Below are 21216 nucleotides of genomic sequence, written 5' to 3'. Positions count from 1 at the left end.
CTTCTCCGCCCCCACCCCAGTCTGACCTATCACCCTCACCTTGACCTCTTTCCACCTATCACATTTCCGACGCCCCTCCCCCAAGTCCCTCCTCCCTACCTTTTATCTTAGCCTGCTGGACAAACTTTCCTCATTCCTGAAGAAGGGCTTATGCCCGAAACGTCGATTCTCCTGTTCCCTGGATGCTGCCTGACCTGCTGCGCTTTTCCAGCAACACATTTTCAGCACCACCCTAAATGTTGCCAGCCTATATTTTAGATCAAGTAGAGAGGTCCGGGACTAATGGGGTAGATTAGGATATAGATAAGAGGTTACAATTAAATCACACATAGTCTGACTGAATGAAGGAGGAGATTCAAGGGGCTGAATGGCCTAATCCCTGCTCCTAATTTCTATGTGCATATGAGATTGGAACCACCTGAATAGTTTTATCATTGAGCCACTACAGAATGGTCTCCTTCTGACCTGTAAGACTCTGGTTTGGTGTGACTTCAGAATCTTTCTGAATCTACGATGACCAGAGCTTATGGTGTTACAACACCAATCTTAACTCTACTTTTGAAATCAGATTCTATTTTAATGGGGTGGCACGGTGGTTCAGTGCTGCTGCCTCACAGCGCCAGGGACCCAGGTTCGATTTCAGCCTCGGGCGACTGACTGTGTCTCCCCCATGTCAGCGTGGCTTTCCTCTGGGTGCTGCGGTTTCACCCACAATCCAAAGATGTGCAGGTTGGGTGGATTGGACATGGGAAATTTGTCCATGGATGTGGAGGCTAAGTGAGTTATCCATGGGAAATGCAGGGTTACAGGGATAGGGTAGGGGTGTGTCTGGGTGGATCGCTCTCTGGAGGGTTTGTGTGGACTTGATGGGCTGAATGGCCTGCTTCCATACTGTAGGGATTCCACGAGTCTAATTGCTGATTTCTATTTTAATCCACAGATACTGACTGACTGGTGGTGTGTTTTCCAGCACTTTCTGTCTTCATTTTCGATTTCCAGCATCTGTAGTAATGTTTTTTTTAAATTCCTTCATGGGACATGGGCGTTGCTGGCTAGACCAAGATTTACTGTTCACCCTCAACTGCCCCAGGGCAGGGTTGTTGTAAAACACCTCTGTCTGATATAGAATCCCTGTGGTGACTTACCATTTCATGGTATGACATGGTTAAACAGTTTTCACTTGCAGGTAAACACAAGCAGGCAGCTTGAAAGGGAAAGAGACATGTTTGAGTAGACAGTCCATTAGTGCTGAACGCCCTCTACTGGAAAAATGCCTGAGCTCAAGAGGAACAATCAAATCCGAGTTAAGCACTATCAAAAAGACGTGCTAAAAATGGATTAGGAAACAAGATATATTGTAGCAGTTAACTCACCTCCTGCTCCCCAAAACCCATCCACCATCTACTAGGCACAAGTCAGGAATATTACCCATTGCCTGGATGTGTGTAGCTCCATCAACATTTCTGAAGTTCGACACCATCCAGGACAAAACAATATTGGCACCACACCAACAAACATTTACTCTCTCCACCACTGATGCTCAGTTGCAGTCGTGTGTATTATGTGCCTCAGCTCACCGAAGCTCCTTAGACAGTACCTTCCAAACCTGCCAATTCTTCGCAAAGACGGTTGAGACACGCAGATAGATGGTAACCAATGCTTAAAACACGAGAAAGTGAATTCCACCCCCCCCACGAACCCTGAAATCACCCAGAGGTAAGCTCAAACATGGTCTGACCAATCAGGGAACAGTCTCTCCTGTACCTGGAGGAGTCAGAATCTGAAAGGGTGGTATCATCCAATCAGAGGCTGGCTCCTTTTTATCTATAACAATGACTTGGATGAGAATGATCAAGGCTTGGTTAGCAAGCTTGCAGATGACACTAAAATAGGTAGTATCATGGACAGTGAGGAAGGTTATCAGAAATTGCAGCAGGATCTTGATCAGCTGGGGGAGTGGGCTGAGAAATGGCAAATGGAGTTTAATACCGATAAGTGTTAGGTCTTGCATTTGGAAAGTCAAATCAAGGCAAGAGTTTCATGGTGAAAGGTGGGGCCTTAAGGAGCATAGTGGATCAGAGGGACCTTGGATTTCAGGTACACGGTTCTCTGAAAGTGCAGTCACAGGTAGACAGGGCAGTAAAGGTGGCTTTCAGCACACTGGCCTTCATTAGTCAGGGCATTGAGTATCGAAGTTATGTTGCAGTTGTACAGAACATTGGCGAGGCCGCACTTGGAATATTGTGTTCAGCTTTGGTCACTTTGTTATAGGAAGCACGTTATTAAATTGGAAAGAGTGCAGAAGAAATTTATAAGGATGTTGCCAGGACTCAACGGTCTGAATTATAGGGAGTGGTTGGACAAGCTAGAAATTTTTTTCTTTAGGAGGAGGAGGAGGAAGAGACCGGGGTACGTGGGGTGGGGGAGACCTGATAGAGGTGTATAAGATCAAGGGAGGCATGGATAGGGTGAATGCACTCAGTCTTTTTCCCAGGGTTGAGGAATGAGCTGCTAGAGGAAGTGGTTGAGACGGGTACATTAACAACATTTAAAAGGCATTTGGACAAATACATGGATAGGAAAGGGTTAGAAGGATATGGGCCAAGTGCAGGGAAATGGGATTAGTATAGACTGGTTGACATGGACCAGTTTGGGCCAAAGGGCCTGTCTCTAGCTGTCAGACTCAATGACTTGCTTTGAATGGGTTCATGGTTAGCAGTAAATGGGCAGAGAGGGGCAGCCTGTGCTTGAAAGTGCGAGGTGGTGAGAAGCTGGTGGGAGTGGGCATCAGGGAAAACAGATGAGCAAAGCAGGATATCTGAGGCAGTGGGGCTAGGGACATTGAGGCAATGAAGTGGGAGGGCAGGGACATTGCAGGAAGTGGAAAAACTAAAGGATGGGGAGGACAACAAAGGTGGGGGGTGGGGAGAGTTAGAAAGATGCAGTCTTTTAAACTTTTGTTAAAGTATTATATACAAATATCTATATCGTCATGAATACTGTCAACTGGATGATTGAATGCGGAATAGTTTTAATTCATGAATATTTAAATTTATGTGTTATCACATTTCAAAGCACCTCACATTCTGCGAATTACTCGAAGTTCTGCAACTTCTTTGATTTGTGAGTATCACTGTCTAGGCCAATATTTATTACCCAGCAGGTAAGAGGCAACACTATTTCTGTGGATCTGGAGTCACATGTAGGCCAGACCAGGTAAGACCAACAAATTTACCTCCCTAAAGGGCATTAGTGAAACTGGTGGGTTTTTACAATGATTGTCAATGGTTTCATGCTCATCCTCAGACTCTTAATTCCAGAATATTTTTTAAACTTAATTCAGATTTTATCATCTGCCATGAAGGATTCAAACCCATAACCCTTTAACCTGGAGTTCTGGATTGCTAGTCCAGTTACCGCTACATCACTTTCTGCCTGTATTAGAGACAGACAGGCCATTGTTTTGCTATGACTTCCCCAGTCTGCGGAATAGTCATGGCTTTTATGTCTTAATGTGCATGTCAATTCTATTTCTTAAGAAAAGTAACTTGTTACAAATTTATGCCTGTTATCGTGTGCCAATTTAAATATGGAGGAGTCTGGAGTGTTGTGGCTTCAACTGTCACAGAGCAATGTTGTTAACTGAGGATACTGTTGAATTCTTCTGATTCTGCTTGTATGAAAAAGTTTAAATACCCCAGACATCAACACAACTAAAGTAATTATTATGTAATTACATTACCTAACAATGAAGTTAGTGAGGATGAAAAAGGAACCTGTTAAAGCCAAAATGTAGCTTCTGAAAATTTAAAACTAGCCCTTGAGAAATTGTCAACAGTAGTCTTTGAAGAAAAGAATTATTTTGACCTGTGATGGAGCTACTATCAACGTACCTTCACCCTAGCCACTCACCAGCCTGACTTCGAGTGATATCATTGTTCCTTCAATATGGCAGGGTCAAATTCTTGCCTAACATCATGGTGGGTCTATCTACAGCATATGGACTGTAGCGGTTCAAGAAGGCAAAAGTGAGGACTGCAGATGCTGGAAACCAGAGTTTAAATTAGAGTGGTGCTGGTAAAGCACAGCAGGTCAGGCAGCATCCGAGGAGCAGGAAAATCGACTTTTCGGGCAAAAGCCCTTCATCAGGTTCAAGAAGACAGCTCACCACCACCTTCTCAAGGGCAACTAGGGACGGGCAATAAATGCGGCCCAGCCAGTGATGCCCATTTCACATGAGAGAGCAAAAAAAATGTTAAAGTCAGGGAAAGAAAAATGTCATGATTACCTCGTCCAATTTAAATTTGTATTAATTTTTGGAATGCAAAATGTGATTGGCAAGACCTGCATTTATTATCCCAGTGTAACCTCATTGCGAGCATGGGTGATGAGTTATCTTCTTCACAGCTGGTCAGCTAGCTTAGCCATTTCAGAGAGCAGTAAAGAGTTACCCACATTGCTGGGTCTGGAGTCACGTACAGGCCAGACCAGATAAGGACAGCAGATTTCCTTCATGAGCACTGGCGAACAATCGAGTTGCTTCAATCAGCTTTACTGATGCTAGCTTTTATTTCCAGACTTATTTAGCTGTTTAAACTTTACGTAATTTCCTCAGTTGCTGTGTTGAAATTTTAATTAAGGTCAGTGGACTATATGTCTAGCCCTTTAGATTTCTATTCTAGCAACCTACCCACCAAGCTACTAGCTATTAATTAACACATTGAATAAACAGAGCAGGAGTAAATAATCTTTTGAACTAAGTACTAATCCACAAGATGCACAGCAACAGAGAACAGGATTTCTTTAAGTGAGGGGTTGGGTTCCAGAAGCGATGGTCATGATGGAGCTCCAACCAAGTTAATGCAGTTGTACAGTTGTACAAGCACTGAGGATGTCACCTAGACAGGGGACGAAACGTTTGCAACAAAAATTTCCAGCTCGGCGAACAGAACCACAACAACGAGCATCCGAGCTACAAGTCTTCTCCCAAACTTTGAGTTGTACACCCACTCTAACAAGTCCCCACTCTCTCATTGCCCACCCATCCCCACTATACTCCTTCAGTTCTCACTAAGGGGTCACCACAATTTTCAAGCCGGGATCAGAGTGGGAAGCACTGACTTAAACTGGGTCTACACAAGAGAAAAAACTTTAAACTTTGAGGAACTGAGTATTTGCAGAAAACCAGGGTGAATGATTTTTTTTTTAAAAAAAGAGTATGCTGAAATGAATCCTGTTACTTCCAACGATTAGGTAATTGGTTCAGCAGCCAAGTGTTTGTCGAGAAACCTTAAAATCAAATACAGGCAGGTGGCACAAAGTTTTAAGAATACACTCAACACTTTCATTTCATGCATTGATAGCTAACAGAAAGTTTAAGTGAAGTTACTTTGCTTATTTTAATCTTCTTTCAATCCAGAAATAATAATCCTCCCCACTACCTAAGTCGGACAAATCTAAACTGAGGTTGCACAAAGTTTCTGTGGAATGGAATGCAAGTCATCCAACATCCACGCTAAAAGGTGATCCAGCATCTGCCAATATACCTCATCCCACACAGCATAAATGTTGCTTTACATTGAACAGCTACATTATATACAACCCTCGGCCCCATCCCTCAATTTCAAACACCCATTGAAAGGTCCAGTGTTCCAGAGGCTACACTCTGCAAGTCCACTGTCACAGGCTGAATGTTCAGTTAGTGAAGAACTGCTGGAAAGGTGAAACATTTTGGCAATTAAATCCCTGCGTTACCAGATGGTAAATAAACGCACATGGAAAGAACCGGGACGCCAAAAGGACCAGACGCCACATTATGAACAGGACACCCGAAGTAACCCAAACTCTCCAAAAGAGAAGGTGGCAGAGGGTGTGACTTGACAGAGGGTTTTGGAATCATGAAATGGTCAGATTGCCATGGAGGTCGAAATGATGTTACACTTCAAAGGAGAGATCAGGAAGGGAAGATATGACTAATAACCCCAATAAGTGAATTCAGACCAAGTGACTTCATCTACAGAGTGGTGACAATGGAGAACTCACCACCATTTGCATTTTTTCGTAACCGAATCCCTACAGTGTGGAAACAGGCCCCTTGGCCCAACAAGCCCACATCGACCCTCCGAACAGAAACCCACCCAGACCCATTCCCCTCCTCTGTATTTACCCCTGACTAATCCACCTAACCTGCACATTTCTGGACTGTGGGAGTAAACCAGAGCACCCGGAGGAAACCCACGCAGACACGGGGAGAATGTGCAAACTCCACACAGAAGTAACCCGAACTGAACTAGGACCCTGGTGTTGTGAGGCAGCAGAGCTAATCACTGAGCCATCATGCTGCCCCCATATGAAGCACAGATGCTTTTCAGAGGAGGCTGGTTAAAGACAGGAAGGAGAAAGTATTAGAAGGATATGTTGACAAAATTGGATGAGTTATGGTGAGTGAAGATGTGTAAGAGACATGAGCACCTGCATGACCAGAGTTACTATTATTTACTGCCTTGCAGTAAACTCACTTTAATGCCTTGTAAGATCAGAAATGTTGTGAGCACTCAGAAGACCAGGCAGCATCTGGTGAGAGAGAAACAATATTGTGCACGATTTGTTTGCTAGAAAGTAACCAGGAAAAGTCAAGAAACTGTCTGCTGTTGAATCATAGAATCTCTACAGTGTGGAAGCAGGCCAATTGGCCTATCGAGTCCACACTGACCCTCTGAAAAGCATCCCACCTACACCCAACCCCCTACCCTTAGATGTACTTTGGCCAAAGTATCTTTGTTAAATGACAAAGGCAGGGTTCTTGAGTTAAAAGGTTCATTTACTGGTTTTCTCCAGAATGTCTTGTTTGCTCATAAACTAAAAGTTGATGATCAGTTTGTTACATCCATGGTTTTTAATGTAGGATTCCTCATGATCTACTTCCTGGAGGCGGCACCAAATATGATACCGAATCACTATGTTTCCCTTGCAGTGTCCCTAAAATAAGCCATCCCGGCTACCACTGAATTCCCCAAGCCTGTTCAAAATCATCCCCTGATTTAGGGCAGCACAATGGCTCAGAGGTTAGCATTGCTGCCTCACAGCACCAGGGACATGGGTTCGATTCCACACTTAGGCAACTGTCTATGTGAAGTTTGCACATTGTCTGTGTGGGTTTCCTTCCCACAGTCCAAAGATGTGCAGGTTAGGTAGACTGGCCATGTTTAATTGCACAATGTGTAGGCTAGGTTGGTTTGCCAAGGGAAATGCAGGGCTAAGGGTAGGGGGTTGGGTGTGGGTGGGATGCTCTTCAGAGGGTCAGTGTGGACTCGATAGGCAATTGGCCTGCTTCCACACTGTAGAGATTCTATGATTCAACAGCAGACAGTTTCTTGACTTTTTCTGGTTACGTTCTGGCAAACAAATCGTGCACAATATTGTAGATGTTTTATTTGACACATGATCTCTGGATGAATTCTGATGATGCTTTATATTCAATTATACTTGGAGGACTCAAGCTCTGCAGGTTAGTTCAAACGTTAAGGAAATATCTGGAGTGTTTTCTTCAAAAAAGGTCACTGGTAGTCCACTGTGGACATTGGGGATCTTTTGCAACAAGCCTTCCTGTAAATTGTAACACTGGTGTTAACAGCTTACTTTGATCTGGGGTTGGTTTAGAACAATGACTACCTTGGAGAAGGTTCTCATTTTTATTTCTGGTTCAGTTAGAGGGAAGCCTGTTAAAAGAAGAGCTGAATTGGAGGAAAGCTTCTTGAGAACAAACTAACCAGCTGATCCCTTTCATTTCTCAAAACAAAGACCTCTTGCTGAGTACAGGATAAAAAACTATTGGTTCATTTGTAAGAGTAAGTAAATAAAAATGTAAAGATTGCATTTCCTGAGTAAGCTGTGCCTCCCAGACTTCAGAGACAGCCAATCACATATGTTGGAACATCAGAGCAACAGACTCCGGAACATCTCAAACTTCGACAATTTGATTTCAAGAATAACCAATTCACCAAAGTTGTTGTTTGTTCAGAAACCCAATCTGTGCAGTTATATTAGATTTATTTCTCTGCCGTCTGTGTGTGTGCGCGTGTTGAGGGGAGGGGGGGGGGGTGCTGTAGGTGTAATTTGGGGATATTTAAAGGGATAAGCATTTATACTTCTTAATACTGATTGTGGACGTTATCTAATTATTACGTCTTTATTACAAATTTTTTGTTGTTTATAAACCCATAACTGTGCTCATTAAGACTAATCAATGAAGTTTCTTATTGTTTAAAAACTGACATTTATAAAGTATTGAGTTGGCCTCTTTGGCAACATGAAAAATTAGTTTTATTTTATGTTATGACGAGTGGAGTTGTGGGACTAGGACAGTAGTGCACTCCTCCAGTCTTGATCATAGCAATGACAACTGCATGATTGTCATTGCTGAATATTTTTATCTGAAGGGCTACGTAAAAAATTGATCTAATCATTGATCAATTGGCTGGCTGCAAATCACTAAAAAAAACCCTTATCTTTGGTACAAACTGTTCTTGTGAATCAGCAACATCTTCCTAAAATGTTGCTGCTCAACATACATCATGTTTGCTGGATTTTAAAGCCAAAATATATTTTCAGTTGTTAAATTATGCTAAATCCTTAGTTGCTACGCAGCAATGTGTCCTAGCAGTGAAGAATATTTGATGTATGTGTATGACATTCTGGTAAATACATAGATAGCCCAGTCGCACTTCAAGAGATATTAAATATTTGGGCTCCAGTCAAATTTTCCAACAAAAAAATAATTGCACCCAGGCTGTCCTATACAACAAATTGTTAATGCTGGTCATCTTGTCTTTTACAACAACACACTGAAGGTGGGAGGATGATGGTACAGTGGGAATTTCACTGGACGAGTCATCCAGAGGTCCAGGCTAATGTTCTGAGGACATGGTTCAAATCCCATCACATCAGGGGTTTAATTTCAGTTAACAAACTTGGAATTAAAATTTGGTTTCAGTAATGGTGACCATGAGACTGTAGGATTGTTGTAAAATAAGTTGATTTTCTGATGTTCTTTAAGGATGGAAATGTGGTGCTCATCTCTGGTCTTGTGACACCATGTAGTTGACTCTTAACTACCCTCTAAAATGGCCTTCAGCAAGCCAGTTAGCCCACCACCACCATCTCGAGGGCAATTAGGGATGAGCAATAAATGCCAGCAACTGTGGCACCCCATAAATGAATTTTAAGAAACAAATGGGAAATTGACTCACATTATTCTAATGCCTGATCTATGATGTAGATTAAAACAAGAGCAATTTATTAATGCAAGTTCTTTGACAAGAAATTTTAATTATGTTTCTTTATCCACAACTGTTGTCTGAACTGCTGAACCTTTCAAGCATTTCCTGGCTCTTGTTCACCTTAAATGTTGTCTATTTCCCTTCTCCTTTTTGATCAGGTGACTAACTGAATTCACTTTCCCAAGCTACACTCTTTTCCGAACAACCGTCTCAAAATCTGCTGAGGTTTAGATGATAGGTCATCGACTGGAGAAATTTAATCAGCTGCATTTCTCATGCTTTGCACTTTTGTCAATTAAACAAAAGCATAAGGGACAACTGCTCTTTAGTGCAATCTCCATGGCAATGCCTGGACCAAAATCCACCTGTAGCTCATGCTGTATAAATTGCTGTTCCCTTTGAAATTGGCATTCTTACAGTTCTGTCCTGATTAGTGCAAGATAAAAAAAAACTAAAACACAACACGTTTTGTTTTCTCAATGAGGCAATTATATTACATCTAGCCATTCACAAGCCGTTGGGTGGGAGGGTAGATTAAAACAGAATAAACCATTGTTAACAAAATTGTACTTATTCTAACTTTTGTTTAAATAACTAGTTCCCTGCTGCTTCTCTGATAGGAACCCACTGACTTGAGATTCTATTTCCTTCTTCTATCAGATAGCTATCAATTCCTTTCTTCATGAGTTCTCTTCCCCTTCACAGATGCTGGAAGTTTACAGCAATTTGTGTTTCTAATCAGATTTACGTTACTTGCTTAATGCTAAATATCTCACCCACGTGAAATTGTTACCATTGTGAAAATGTTTGAATAAACTTTTCGTCAACAATAACTTATTTTTATGTTGTATCTTTAATGTAATTAATCATCCCACAGCAAGTATTATGAAACTACGCCTTTTGTGGCCGGGATATTGGGTTATTTAGTCAGATATCCAAAAGTTTGGTCACACACCTCGGTTTTAAGGAGTGTTCTAAATGTGGAAACTGAGATGGAGGAATTGAGAGGTCTAGGGAGAATATTCCTGAGAATAAGGATCTGGTAATTGGTGCCAAAGTAGATTAGATTAGATTACTTACAGTGTGGAAACAGGCCATTCGGCCCAACAAGTCCACACTGCCCCGCCGAAGCGCAACCCACCCATACCCCTACATTTACCCCTTACCTAACACTACGGGCAATTTAGCATGGCCAATTCACCTGACCTGCACATCTTTGGACTGTGGGAGGAAACCGGAGCACCCGGAGGAAACCCACGCAGACACGGGGAGAATGTGCAAACTCCACACAGTCAGTCGCCTGGGGCGGGAATTGAACCCGGGTCTCTGGCGCTGTGAGGCAGCAGTGCTAACCACTGTGCCACCGCCCAGAAGTAGCAGTGATTAAAATTGGGAATGACGAAGAGGTTGGAATTAGGAGGAGTGTTAAAAGAATTGTTGCTTTAAGGAAGATATTTGAATTGGAAGGAAATAGTCAACATCCACAACCTTTGCAAAAGATAATGTGGAGCTGTAACAATATAAAAAAACTGACCCTGAAGATGGCCCTCAGGTTGACATCATATAAATGTATATTTTTAAGACTAAATTTTGAATCAAATAAAGTAAGGGCTCCACTTTGACGCGCAAGCAAGAATTTGATGAAGTTGAATGCCTTGTTTTTGTTTAAGTTGCCAGAGATGACCTACTATTGGGTATAGAGCACAAGAGCAAGGTCGCTATAATAAACCTGTATAAACCCCAGCTCAATCTCAGCTGAAGTATCACATTCAATTCTGGGTGTCACACTTCAGGAGGGATGTGAAAACATTAAATAGGAGGGTTTACAAGAATGGTACCCAGGGATGAGAAACCTCAGTTACAAAGAAACATCGGAGACATTGAGACTGCTTTCCTTGTAAAGGAGGAGGCTAAGAGCAGATTTGACAGAAGTTTTCAATACCACAGGGGGAAATTGTTTGCACTTGTAAAGTGTTCGAGAACCAGTGAGTTAGAGATTTAAAGTAATTTATAAAATGAAGCAAATGTGATGCGAGAATATATTTATTTACAAATATCTGGAATGTACTTGTTGGACGTATCATTGGTGACAGGTTAGGCAGAGTTAGAAATCCCACAACACTAGGTTACAGTCCTGTTTATTTGGAAGCACTAGCTTTTGGAGAACCACCTGATGAAGGAGCGTCGCTCTGAAAGCTAGTGCTTCCAAATAAGCCTGTTGGACTATAACCTGGTGTGTGATTTTTTAACTTTGTACACCCCAGTCCAAAACCGGTGTCCCCAATCAGATTCAGCAGAGTCATTCAAGAGGGCATTAGATGATTTTTTGAATAGGATCAATGTGCCTGCTTCCAGGTGGAGAGTGGCACTAAGTTGCAAAGTTCATTCAGAGAGCCTGTTCAGACATGATGGGCTGAATGGCCTACTTCCACACTCTATGACGTTGTAATTCAATGCGTGCTGTTCTATTTTATCAAGTAGGTTTGCTTACAAGCACATTTGACTTCAGTGGTGAGCAGATTTAAGTTCAGCGAGTTGGGAATTTTTGACTAAATGTTTGGAGTCAGCCTTAAGGAGGTATATGAGATACGAGTGCGTTTTTAGCAAATCTTGGAGGTGGTTCGACTTTTATAAGAGATGATCATTTCACAAGCCAATGAGAGTCTTTACCCATAAAAGTTATCCGCAATTTTAAAATATTAAAACAAAATGAATTGCATTTTACCTGCTGAGTTGGCAGCTTGCCAACCTGCTGGTCTGGTAGATCCAGCGACTCCACTAGGTTTGAAGGTTGGGCTGGACACAGCAGCAATGGGGGAGGTGTGACAGACCCCACTGGGCATCTTCGACATGGGCTTGACAGAAGCCGTGGCTGGGCCAATGGGCTGAGGAACATCCACAGTATCCCCACTGTGAAAAGAGCAACAGAAATTGGTTATAAAGAATCAAAAAGGACTGCAGATGCTGGAAATCAGAAACAAAAACAGAAATTGGCTGGAAAATCAACAACTCTCTGCTTTCTCTCCACGGATGCTGCCAGACTTGTCGACCCTTTTCAGCAGTCTTTGTTTGTGAACATAAGTTGGTTTGTAGGTCCTGGTGGAATGGATTCCATAATACTTACAAGTCAAAGAACACAGTCACTTTATATCTGATCTGAAAAGCAAATATTAGTGTTCAAGGTGGAAACGTAAATTGCAATAAAGCTGCAAAGCTTTTGTAGTTGGATAATGTCAAGAAAGGCTAGCGCAATCATTATTAAGGTGCAGCCTCAGCTTTGAACTAGAAGCAAGTGTTTTGCATAAACTGAGTCATGTCGGGAAGATGGAGAAGGATGTAGATCATGTTCTCCACTCAAGAAACACACAATAAGGGACAGGGGAAAAAAAAAAACACTTTTACGTTATTCATTCTCTCGTCAGAATGGATCCATTTCCAGCCTACATTACCAGAACCAGATGCACAATCCATAACTCCAGGCTATAACATGCTGGTAAAAATCCAGGATGCCATGGCGACTCAAACTCTCCAAGTGAATTGTAATACATCACCTTGACAGAGGAAAATTTCTGTCAGCTTGCTCTTTCAAAACCTTTTAGAATTCTGAACAGCTCCATTGGGTCTCTATTAACCTCTGACGCTACGCAGTCTGCCCTTACATCAGCCTGGTAAAGCTTCACTGTACCTTCCTAAGGCATGTTCTTTTTAAAATGTGTTCATGAGACGTGGGCATTGCTGGCATTTATTGCTCGTCCCTAACTATCCTTGGGAAGGTGCTGCTTTCTTGAACTGCTGCAGTCCATCAGGTGTGAGTACACCCACAGTGCTTTGATGCTCAGAGTTAAATACAATATTACAGCCACCATATTTCATCTTGAAGCCCGACCACAGATCTAGAAAGATCACACATTACTTGATTGTTTTTCAATATTAGGAGTCTTATTTATAAAGCTAATAGTCCCCTGTACTCCCTTAGCCTCTTGCATATTACTTACAATACACACTAAAACAGGCCATTCATTCAGTGTTCATGCAAACAGGAATCCTCCTTCTATCTCACTTCATCCACCAAGTCAACGTATCCTATTTTGTCATCCCACCCTGTACTTATCTAGCTTCCCCTTAAACATATCTATGTCATTCACCTCAATGGCTCCATGCGATTGCAAGTTCCATTTTCACCACTCGCTGGCCAAACAGAACTCATGAGTTTACTGCATTTATCCATGAATATCTTGTCCTAGAACCACAGTCAAATATGTACCCTTTATATAAAACCCGTGTTGTAACTCCCAATTGCTATTACAACTGGATTAGCATTTGCAGTTGAGTTGTGAACATATAGCTCAGTTGATGACAATCTTGCCTCTGAGTTTGAAGGTTCAAGAATTTGAGTGCAAAAATCAAAAGATCAGCAGTAACACTGAGGGTGTGCTGCCCTGTCAGAGGTGCTGTTCTTTGGATCAAACCAGAGGCTCCCCTGTTTTGATAGTGATGGGACGACTGCGCAGATAATGGAGCTTCACGCTTCACAAGTCACACCATTAGTATACATCATTGATTCAATCATAAAAATGGACAATTGCTTCTCTTTTGTACATTATTCAGAATGAAGGGAGCTTTCCCAAGCGCCTCTAATTAACTCAGAAAATAATCAATTTATTATAAAACAAAACTTATTCGCAAAACAAATGGCAAACACCAGGTAACAACAGAACTATAATCCCAGAATTCGATCTATATTCCCTTCTAATCCCAAACACAGACACACTCACAACAAAAAGACAACAGTCTCTGCAAATATTTGTAAAGGAGAGCAGAGAAAATAAACGTCCCTGCTAGCCAAGGGGCTGGAAGCAAAGATCAGAACCGATGAATTCCCACAGTCTCCTGGGAATCATATTAATGAGATCAATAGGATTAGATTCACGGTAAAACTTTCAACTCAGATTGAAGGCAAATGGGATCCAAATCTTCAGAAATGGTCACAGTTCTGTTCTTTGGGATTTATAAAGTCATCAGAAATACTTGTATTTGGAACATTCACAGAGAGGGAGAGAGACTTGACTTCTTCATTAATTATCTTTATTAAAAACTAGAAAGGCAAGTCCAGAAAGGGTTGTTAGGCAGCCGCTTGCACAGAGCCCCATTGTCTTTCAGATCCAAGGTCTTCCAACAATAAAGGGCCATAAACCTCACCTGTTATCTCCCTAAAATCTTTTATTTGTGTTTCCTCCAAAATCATATGGTTAAAAACCTTATTTATTTAGAAAATGTTGAAATAGTTCAAAATCTTTCAGTTTTTCCAGATAGTTCTTAAATATAAATCTGCACTGCTGCAGAACTCTGCGCTCTTGGTGGGATGTGAACGATTAGACTAGATTCCCTACAGTATGGAAACAGGCCCTTCAGCCCAACAAGTCCATAGTGACCCTCCAAAGAGTAACCCACTCAGACCCATTCCCCATCCCTGTATTTATCCCTGACTAATGCACCTAACACTATGGGCAATTTAGCATGACCAATTCACCTCACCCGCACATCTTTGGACTGTGGGAGGAAACCCATGCAGACACAGGGAGAATGTGGTGCTGGAAAAGAACAGCAGGTCAGGCAGCATCCGAAGAGCAGGAAAATCGACGTTTCAGGCAAAGCCCTTCATTAGGAAGAGGCTTTTGCCCAAAACATCGATTCTCCTGCCCCTCAGATGCTGCCTGACCTGCTGTGCTTTTCCAGCACCACCCTAATCAAAACTCTGGTTTCCAGCATCTGCAGCCCTAACTTTTGCCACAGGGAGAATGTGCAAACTCCACACAGACCGTCACCCGAGGCGGTAATTGAACCCTGACCCCTGGCGCTGTGAGGCAGCAGTGCCAACCACTGAGCCACCGTGCTGCCCATAGTTTGACACTACTTCAAATAAAAGCAGAGAAATTTTCCCACTGTCCTGGTCAATATATATTACTCAGTCAACATCACATAAAACTGACCGTTTGGTCACAATCACACTGCTGTCTGTGGGTGTTCGTGATACAAAAAATAAACAACAGCGAAGACTCTTCAAAAGTCTTTCATTGGCTGTAAAGCTGTTTAAAATGTTCAGTAGTCATGAAAGGCATTAAATAAAGGCAATGCAAAGGGAAAAGAAAGTCCTTACTGCACTCCCAGCTACATCTGAGCATCTGATGTCTGAATGCATGTGTAACCAGACAGAAAGACACACACTCACAGGCACAGATACAGGTGTGCAAACACATGTACTCACAAATGGGTACACATACTCATGAACAGGCATGCATGCAAGCATGCATACACATTTACAGGTTGTTCTGTAATAATGCGACAGTTGCATTGCTCTGCAATCCTGTGCTATAGAAAATTGCGCTGTAGAAGATCACCAATAGAAAATCACTCTACCATTCAGTAGAAAGTTTGCATTATCAAAAAGTGCCCACAATTCATCAAATGTGTTATAGTCAATTCGTGGTAATGAAATGTGCATTATACCAGAACGAACTGTACGTACATGGGTATACATACACACGAACCCACACACAGAGGTACATGTGATGCACACACATGTATGTACATTCCATTATTAGTCCAAATATTCTGGCAGGGAACACTGAAGTGAAACAAGTATTGTGTTTCTCTTTGTAGATGTGTTCTGACCTGCTGAGTATGTGAAAGAATTTTTGTTTTCCATCAATATTATCACCTTGTATGGAAACTCTAATTTGTCAATTAGTGAACAAGCAATCGATATTATCTCTTGATTTTGAGATACAGCATAATATTATACTGAGAAGAATGCCAAAATGAGCACGTGCACCCTCTTACTGACTCTGAAAAAATATATCTGTGTGAACAGCACAGCACTGTGCCACAGAGTACAAGTTTGCTTCCTTTGTAATGTTGCCCTTTCTAACATGAAACATTTTATGAACTATTATACCTGGGAACATACATTGTAGAGATCTCAGAGTATTGTAAGGTTGGATGAGATGACAGAAGTCAGGAGGGGGAGGGGGGAACGCCCAAAGAGGAACTTGCAAACATGGACAGTTCAGCATTTCTCCAGGTTAATTAAATCGAGATAGCCCAACCAGGCCAAGATTATATTATTCCAGGAAAAGACGGAGAAATATTACCTAGGCTTTGCAGACTTAATTGGTGAGATTGAAAACTGTCTGACAGAGGACTTTTCTGAACAGAAAACTGATTCATGCCACGTAACACTGTGAAAACAGAAAGGTCAGAGAAAGGGAAAGAATGCAATTATAGGTACACAGTAGAAAGATGATTCAAAAGAACAGCTGAAGTGAGGTCAGAATTTTAATTTTGGACATTTTAACACCAACTGTCTCCCCACCCCCCTCCTTTAGATTAGATTAGATTAGATTACATTACATTACAGTGTGGAAACAGGCCCTTCGGCCCAACAAGTCCACACTGACCCGCCGAAGCGCAACCCACCCATACCCCTACATTTACCCATTACCTAACACTACGGGCAATTTAGCATGGCCAATTCACCTGACTTGCACATCTTTGGATTGTGGGAGGAAACCGGAGCACCCGGAGGAAACCCACACAGACACGGGGAGAATGTGCAAACTCCACACAGTCAGTTGCCTGAGGCGGGAATTGAACCCGGTTCTCAGGCGCTGTGAGGCAGCAGTGCTAACCACTGTGCCACTGTGCCGCCTCTTTCTCCTTTACTTGGGTAGCCTTGGTTGTAAAACCCATTCTCATATTGTTAAGATATTCAAGAGCCATACTGGGCGACTTCCTCAACTTTTCCCTTCTCTCTGTTGAGGAAAGCATCTACTCTGTACCCAGGCTGAGAAGACAAACTGCAGGGCTTGAACATTAGACACAGCAGGGAGGGAAATATCCCCTTACCTCCTGTTCTGTGCCCACATAATACTGACCTGAGAGACTTGCTTCCGATATTTACACTCGCTGCATTACATGCTCCTATCTCGAGTGAGGCTTTCTGAAAGTCACATGCGAGTTGTAGCATGCAGACATACAGTCTGAAGACAAGTGTTTAACCAATGGTTCCATGGTCACCATTAGGCTAATGTTTTGGTCCAAATTATTTTTTTAATTCAAACTTCACCAGCTGCCGTCGTGGGATTTGAACCCATGTTCCCAGGACATTAGCCTGCCCCATATGTACAGTCCCATCATTTCATAGAATCCCATAGGCCATTTGATCCACCCTCCCTCCAAAAAGTATCCCACGTAGATCCAGCACCCTACCCCATCCTTGTAATCCTGCAGTTCCCATGGCCAATCCACCTAACCTACACATCCCTGGGCCAATCCACCTAACTGCACATCTTTCGACTGTGGGAGGAAACCCACGCAGATACAGGGAGAATGTGCAAACTCCACACAGTCACCCGAGGGTGGAATCGAATGCAGGTCCCTGGTGCTGTGAGGCAGCAGTGCTAACCATTGAGCCACCATGCACTCCATTTAAACTAAGTTTGACTTGATGAAGCTTTCTGAAGGTGGAGGTTCCAGCCAAAGATTCTTGGTGCACATTTACAAAAGCACATACAGATTTGGGAGTCTCATCCAGTTCCCTTCCAAAGGAATGTGCTGGTTAATAGGTATTCACAAATTTGAGCTTTAAATAACGAAGACGGTCAATCCCTTCAGCAGGGTATTGCTATTAAAATGCCTCTGTATTGCTAGGTGAATACATTGATCATAGCACTCAGAGTCCTTTCAATTTGACCTGCTGTGTGGGATGGATGACAGGCACAAACGCATATCCTGCAACCATTAATAGTTACTATGTAATGACAGTCAAAGTCTGCCAGATGCAACACACAGTTATTTTCTACTTTCCAAGTCAAACGTTGACATCCAACTGCATTATAGAGGCTATTGCAATGGTTTGAAGACATGCGAGATATGACTGCACAGTCTAGAAGATGCTCCATGTTAGGACAGATGAAAGGCTCTAGGAATGATGAAAATAAAGACTTTTTTTGGGATATTAGTGGAATGCAGAGATCTTCCTCTTTTAATTAATTCACAGGATGTGGGTGTCACAGGCTGAGCCAGCATTTATTGTCCGTCCCCATTTGCCCTTGAGAAGTTGGTGGTGACCTGCATTCTTGAGCTGTTGCAGTTTGTGTCGGTACAGCCACAATGCTGTTAGGGAGGAAGTTTCAGGAATTTTCAGCCAGTGACACTGAAGGAATGGCAGTAATAAGTTTCTGAGTCAGGATAGAGCAGAGAGGTTTAGAAGGGAGCTTGGTGTGGTGTGCCCATGTGCCTGAATTAGTGGTTTCTCTACACGGTAAAGCCCACTGGTTTGGAAGGTGCTGTTGAAGGAGTCTTGGCAAGTTACTACAGATGGTACATACTGCTGCCACTGTGCATTGGTGGTGAAGGGAGTAAATGTTAAAGCTGGTGGGTGTGGTGCCAATCAAGCAGGCTGTATTTACCTGGATGGTGTTGGAGTTGCACTCATCCAAACAAGTGAGGAACACTCCATCACACTCCTGACTTGTGCTTTGTTATTAGTAGAAATCAGGAGGTGAGTTACTCGCTGCAAGATCCCTAGCCTCTGACCTGCTTTTGTAGTTCAATAAGGATAGAATGGGAATATGATGTTGAGGTAGACCAACCATGATGCTTTGGAATGGCACTACAGGCTCGAGGCGCTGAATGGCCTTTCTCCCCTTTTTTCTTCATTTGTTCATGGAATAAGGACATCAATGGTTAGGCCAGTATTTATTACCCATCCCTAATTGCCCAGAGGGCAGTTAAGCGTCAACCACACTGCTTTGTGTCTGGAGTCACATGTCGCACGGTAGCAGTTTCCTTCCCTAAATGGAAGAATATGCTACTAAATAGCATTAGTGAATCGGATAGTTTTTCCAACAATTGAGGATGGTTCATAAATTCTCTTAATATCAGATTTTTAAAAAATTGAATTCAAATTCCAGCATCTGCCATGGCGGGATTTGAACCCAGGTCCCCCGGGTCATTACCTGGGTCTTTGGATTAACAATCCAGTGATAAACCATGAGGCTATTGCCCCCCAACCCCCATTTTCTTTCTCTAATATTATCATGTAATCAAAAAGATAAATTGTAAAATCAATATCTACTCCTCCACAACAGTCCCAAGTAATGTATATGTGCTGAAAACAGAAGTGTATAACTTGGAGGCACAATTTTCTCTGTCCTATCTTTACAATTACTCCATTTTGCAAAGTATTCACGAGGAAGACTTTGGAACAGGAACTGAAGGGAAAAGCAAAGTGGACTTTAAGCATCAGAAGTTGGGAGGTTAGTGGTTAGTACTGCTGCCTCACAGCGCCAGGGACCCAGGTTCGATTCCAGCCTCAGGTGACTGTCTGTGTGGAGTTTGCACATTTTCCCTGTGTCTGTGTGGGTTTCCTGCTGGTGCTCCAGTTTCCTCCTGCTTAGGTTAGGTGAATCGGCCATGGTAAACTGCCCATAGTGTTCAGGGATATGTAGGTTAAGTGCACTAGTCAGGTGTAAATGTAGGGGAATGGGTCTGGGTGGGTTACTCTTCAGAGGATCAGAATGGACTTGTTGGGCTGAAGGGCCTGTTTCCACACAGTAGAGATTCTATTCTATGATTCTAATACACACACAGTCTTATCTGCAGCTTGCCTGGCATTTCACATGGTGTTCAAAGGAGCTAAGCTCTGTTATTGCACCTGTTCACTGCCCAATAAACCAAGAATGTAAGTTTCACAGCTCAGCCATTTAATGTGGTAACACTGCATGGTCCAGCTGCTCAAAGGACACATCACAGTTGTGATTAATCCCAAAAGAGGGACATAGTGTTTGTAAATCAAAACTGGGCCATAAAACCAAGCCAAGTGGGATGGTTTTAATGGAATTAGTTCTGCTGTTGCACATGCACACCCCTTTTACACACATAAAGGCAGGCACATTTTTTCCTGTAATAACACTTAGAAAGGAAGACATTCTGTCTCAGCTTTTAGTCATTCACTCATCTGGAAAACACAAGAATAGCCAAAATTCAGTGCATTCTTGTGTTTGTCCTGATGAATGCAATGTGGGAAGCCTTGGCAATACCTCTTTCTTTTCTGCAAGAATCAAGTTTGTACATTTCTTTCCCCCTCAAAGTAATTCTAAGACTTAGCTACTGGTTAGCTAAGAGTTAGCTACTTGTAAAACATTCTAAATATTACATTGCAAGGTAAATTTGCCAGAATCCAAGGGGTCCGTAGGGCTGCTCTCTCGAGGGGAGAGATTGAGAAGGCAGCACCTTCTTGATGCCCTCAGTCAGGATGGGGATTGAATCCATCCTGCTGGCATCTGTCTACATCACAAATCAGCCAACTGAGCTAACAACCCCTTCAAACTGCTTGAATCTCTAAATTAGAGAGAGAGTGTGCTGGTTAGGCAGCATCAGTAGAGACAGAGAAACAGAGTTAAACATTTCAGGTGGACAACTTGTCATCAGCACTGGAAGGTGACAGAGATTTGAAGCAAGTGAAGAATCGGGGATATCGGGGTGGGGGAAGGTAGGGAGAGTGCAAAAGGACCAATGCAGAGTTTCAATGGCACAATGACATGGAGGAGCCAGTGTTGGACTGGGGTGGACAAAGTTAAAAATCACGTAATATCAGGTTATAGTCCAACAGGTTTACTTGGAAGTACAAGCTTTCAGAGCACTGCTCCTAGTGGGGCAGGATACATAGGACAGACTTTATAGCAAAAGCTCAGTGCATTACAATTGATCAGTTGTATACATTGCATCAGTTGTACGACATTTTGATCTTTTACTTACAAATGCTGTGTCCTATGATCTTGCCTCACTAGGTACCTGATGAAAGAGCAGCACTCCGAAAGCTTGTATTTCCAAATAAACCTGTTGGACTGTAACCCGGTATTGTGTGACTTTCATC

General features: G+C 42.5%; 1 protein-coding gene across 14 annotated transcripts in view; it reads right to left on the bottom strand.

Annotated features, from left to right (window-relative positions):
• The window catches only part of pdlim5a (PDZ and LIM domain 5a), a 264895-nt gene that overhangs the window by 40276 nt on the left and 203403 nt on the right, over positions 1 to 21216 (bottom strand). For 13 of the 14 annotated variants that reach the window (XM_043674412.1, XM_043674413.1, XM_043674410.1 and 10 more), the window contains 2 exons: positions 16430 to 16516; positions 12004 to 12188 (listed from right to left, as the gene is read on the bottom strand). In XM_043674412.1, coding sequence (XP_043530347.1) covers positions 12004 to 12188; positions 16430 to 16516 — 272 coding nt within the window. The remainder of the gene's footprint in view (positions 1 to 12003; positions 12189 to 16429; positions 16517 to 21216) is intronic. The other variant, XM_043674419.1, reaches the window with a different exon arrangement.

The sequence above is a fragment of the Chiloscyllium plagiosum genome, chromosome 32 (genome assembly GCF_004010195.1).
Source record: "Chiloscyllium plagiosum isolate BGI_BamShark_2017 chromosome 32, ASM401019v2, whole genome shotgun sequence".
Lineage (NCBI taxonomy): Eukaryota > Metazoa > Chordata > Chondrichthyes > Orectolobiformes > Hemiscylliidae > Chiloscyllium > Chiloscyllium plagiosum.
Note: the sequence above shows the minus strand (reverse complement) of the source record. Positions and strands in the feature narration are given on the sequence as shown.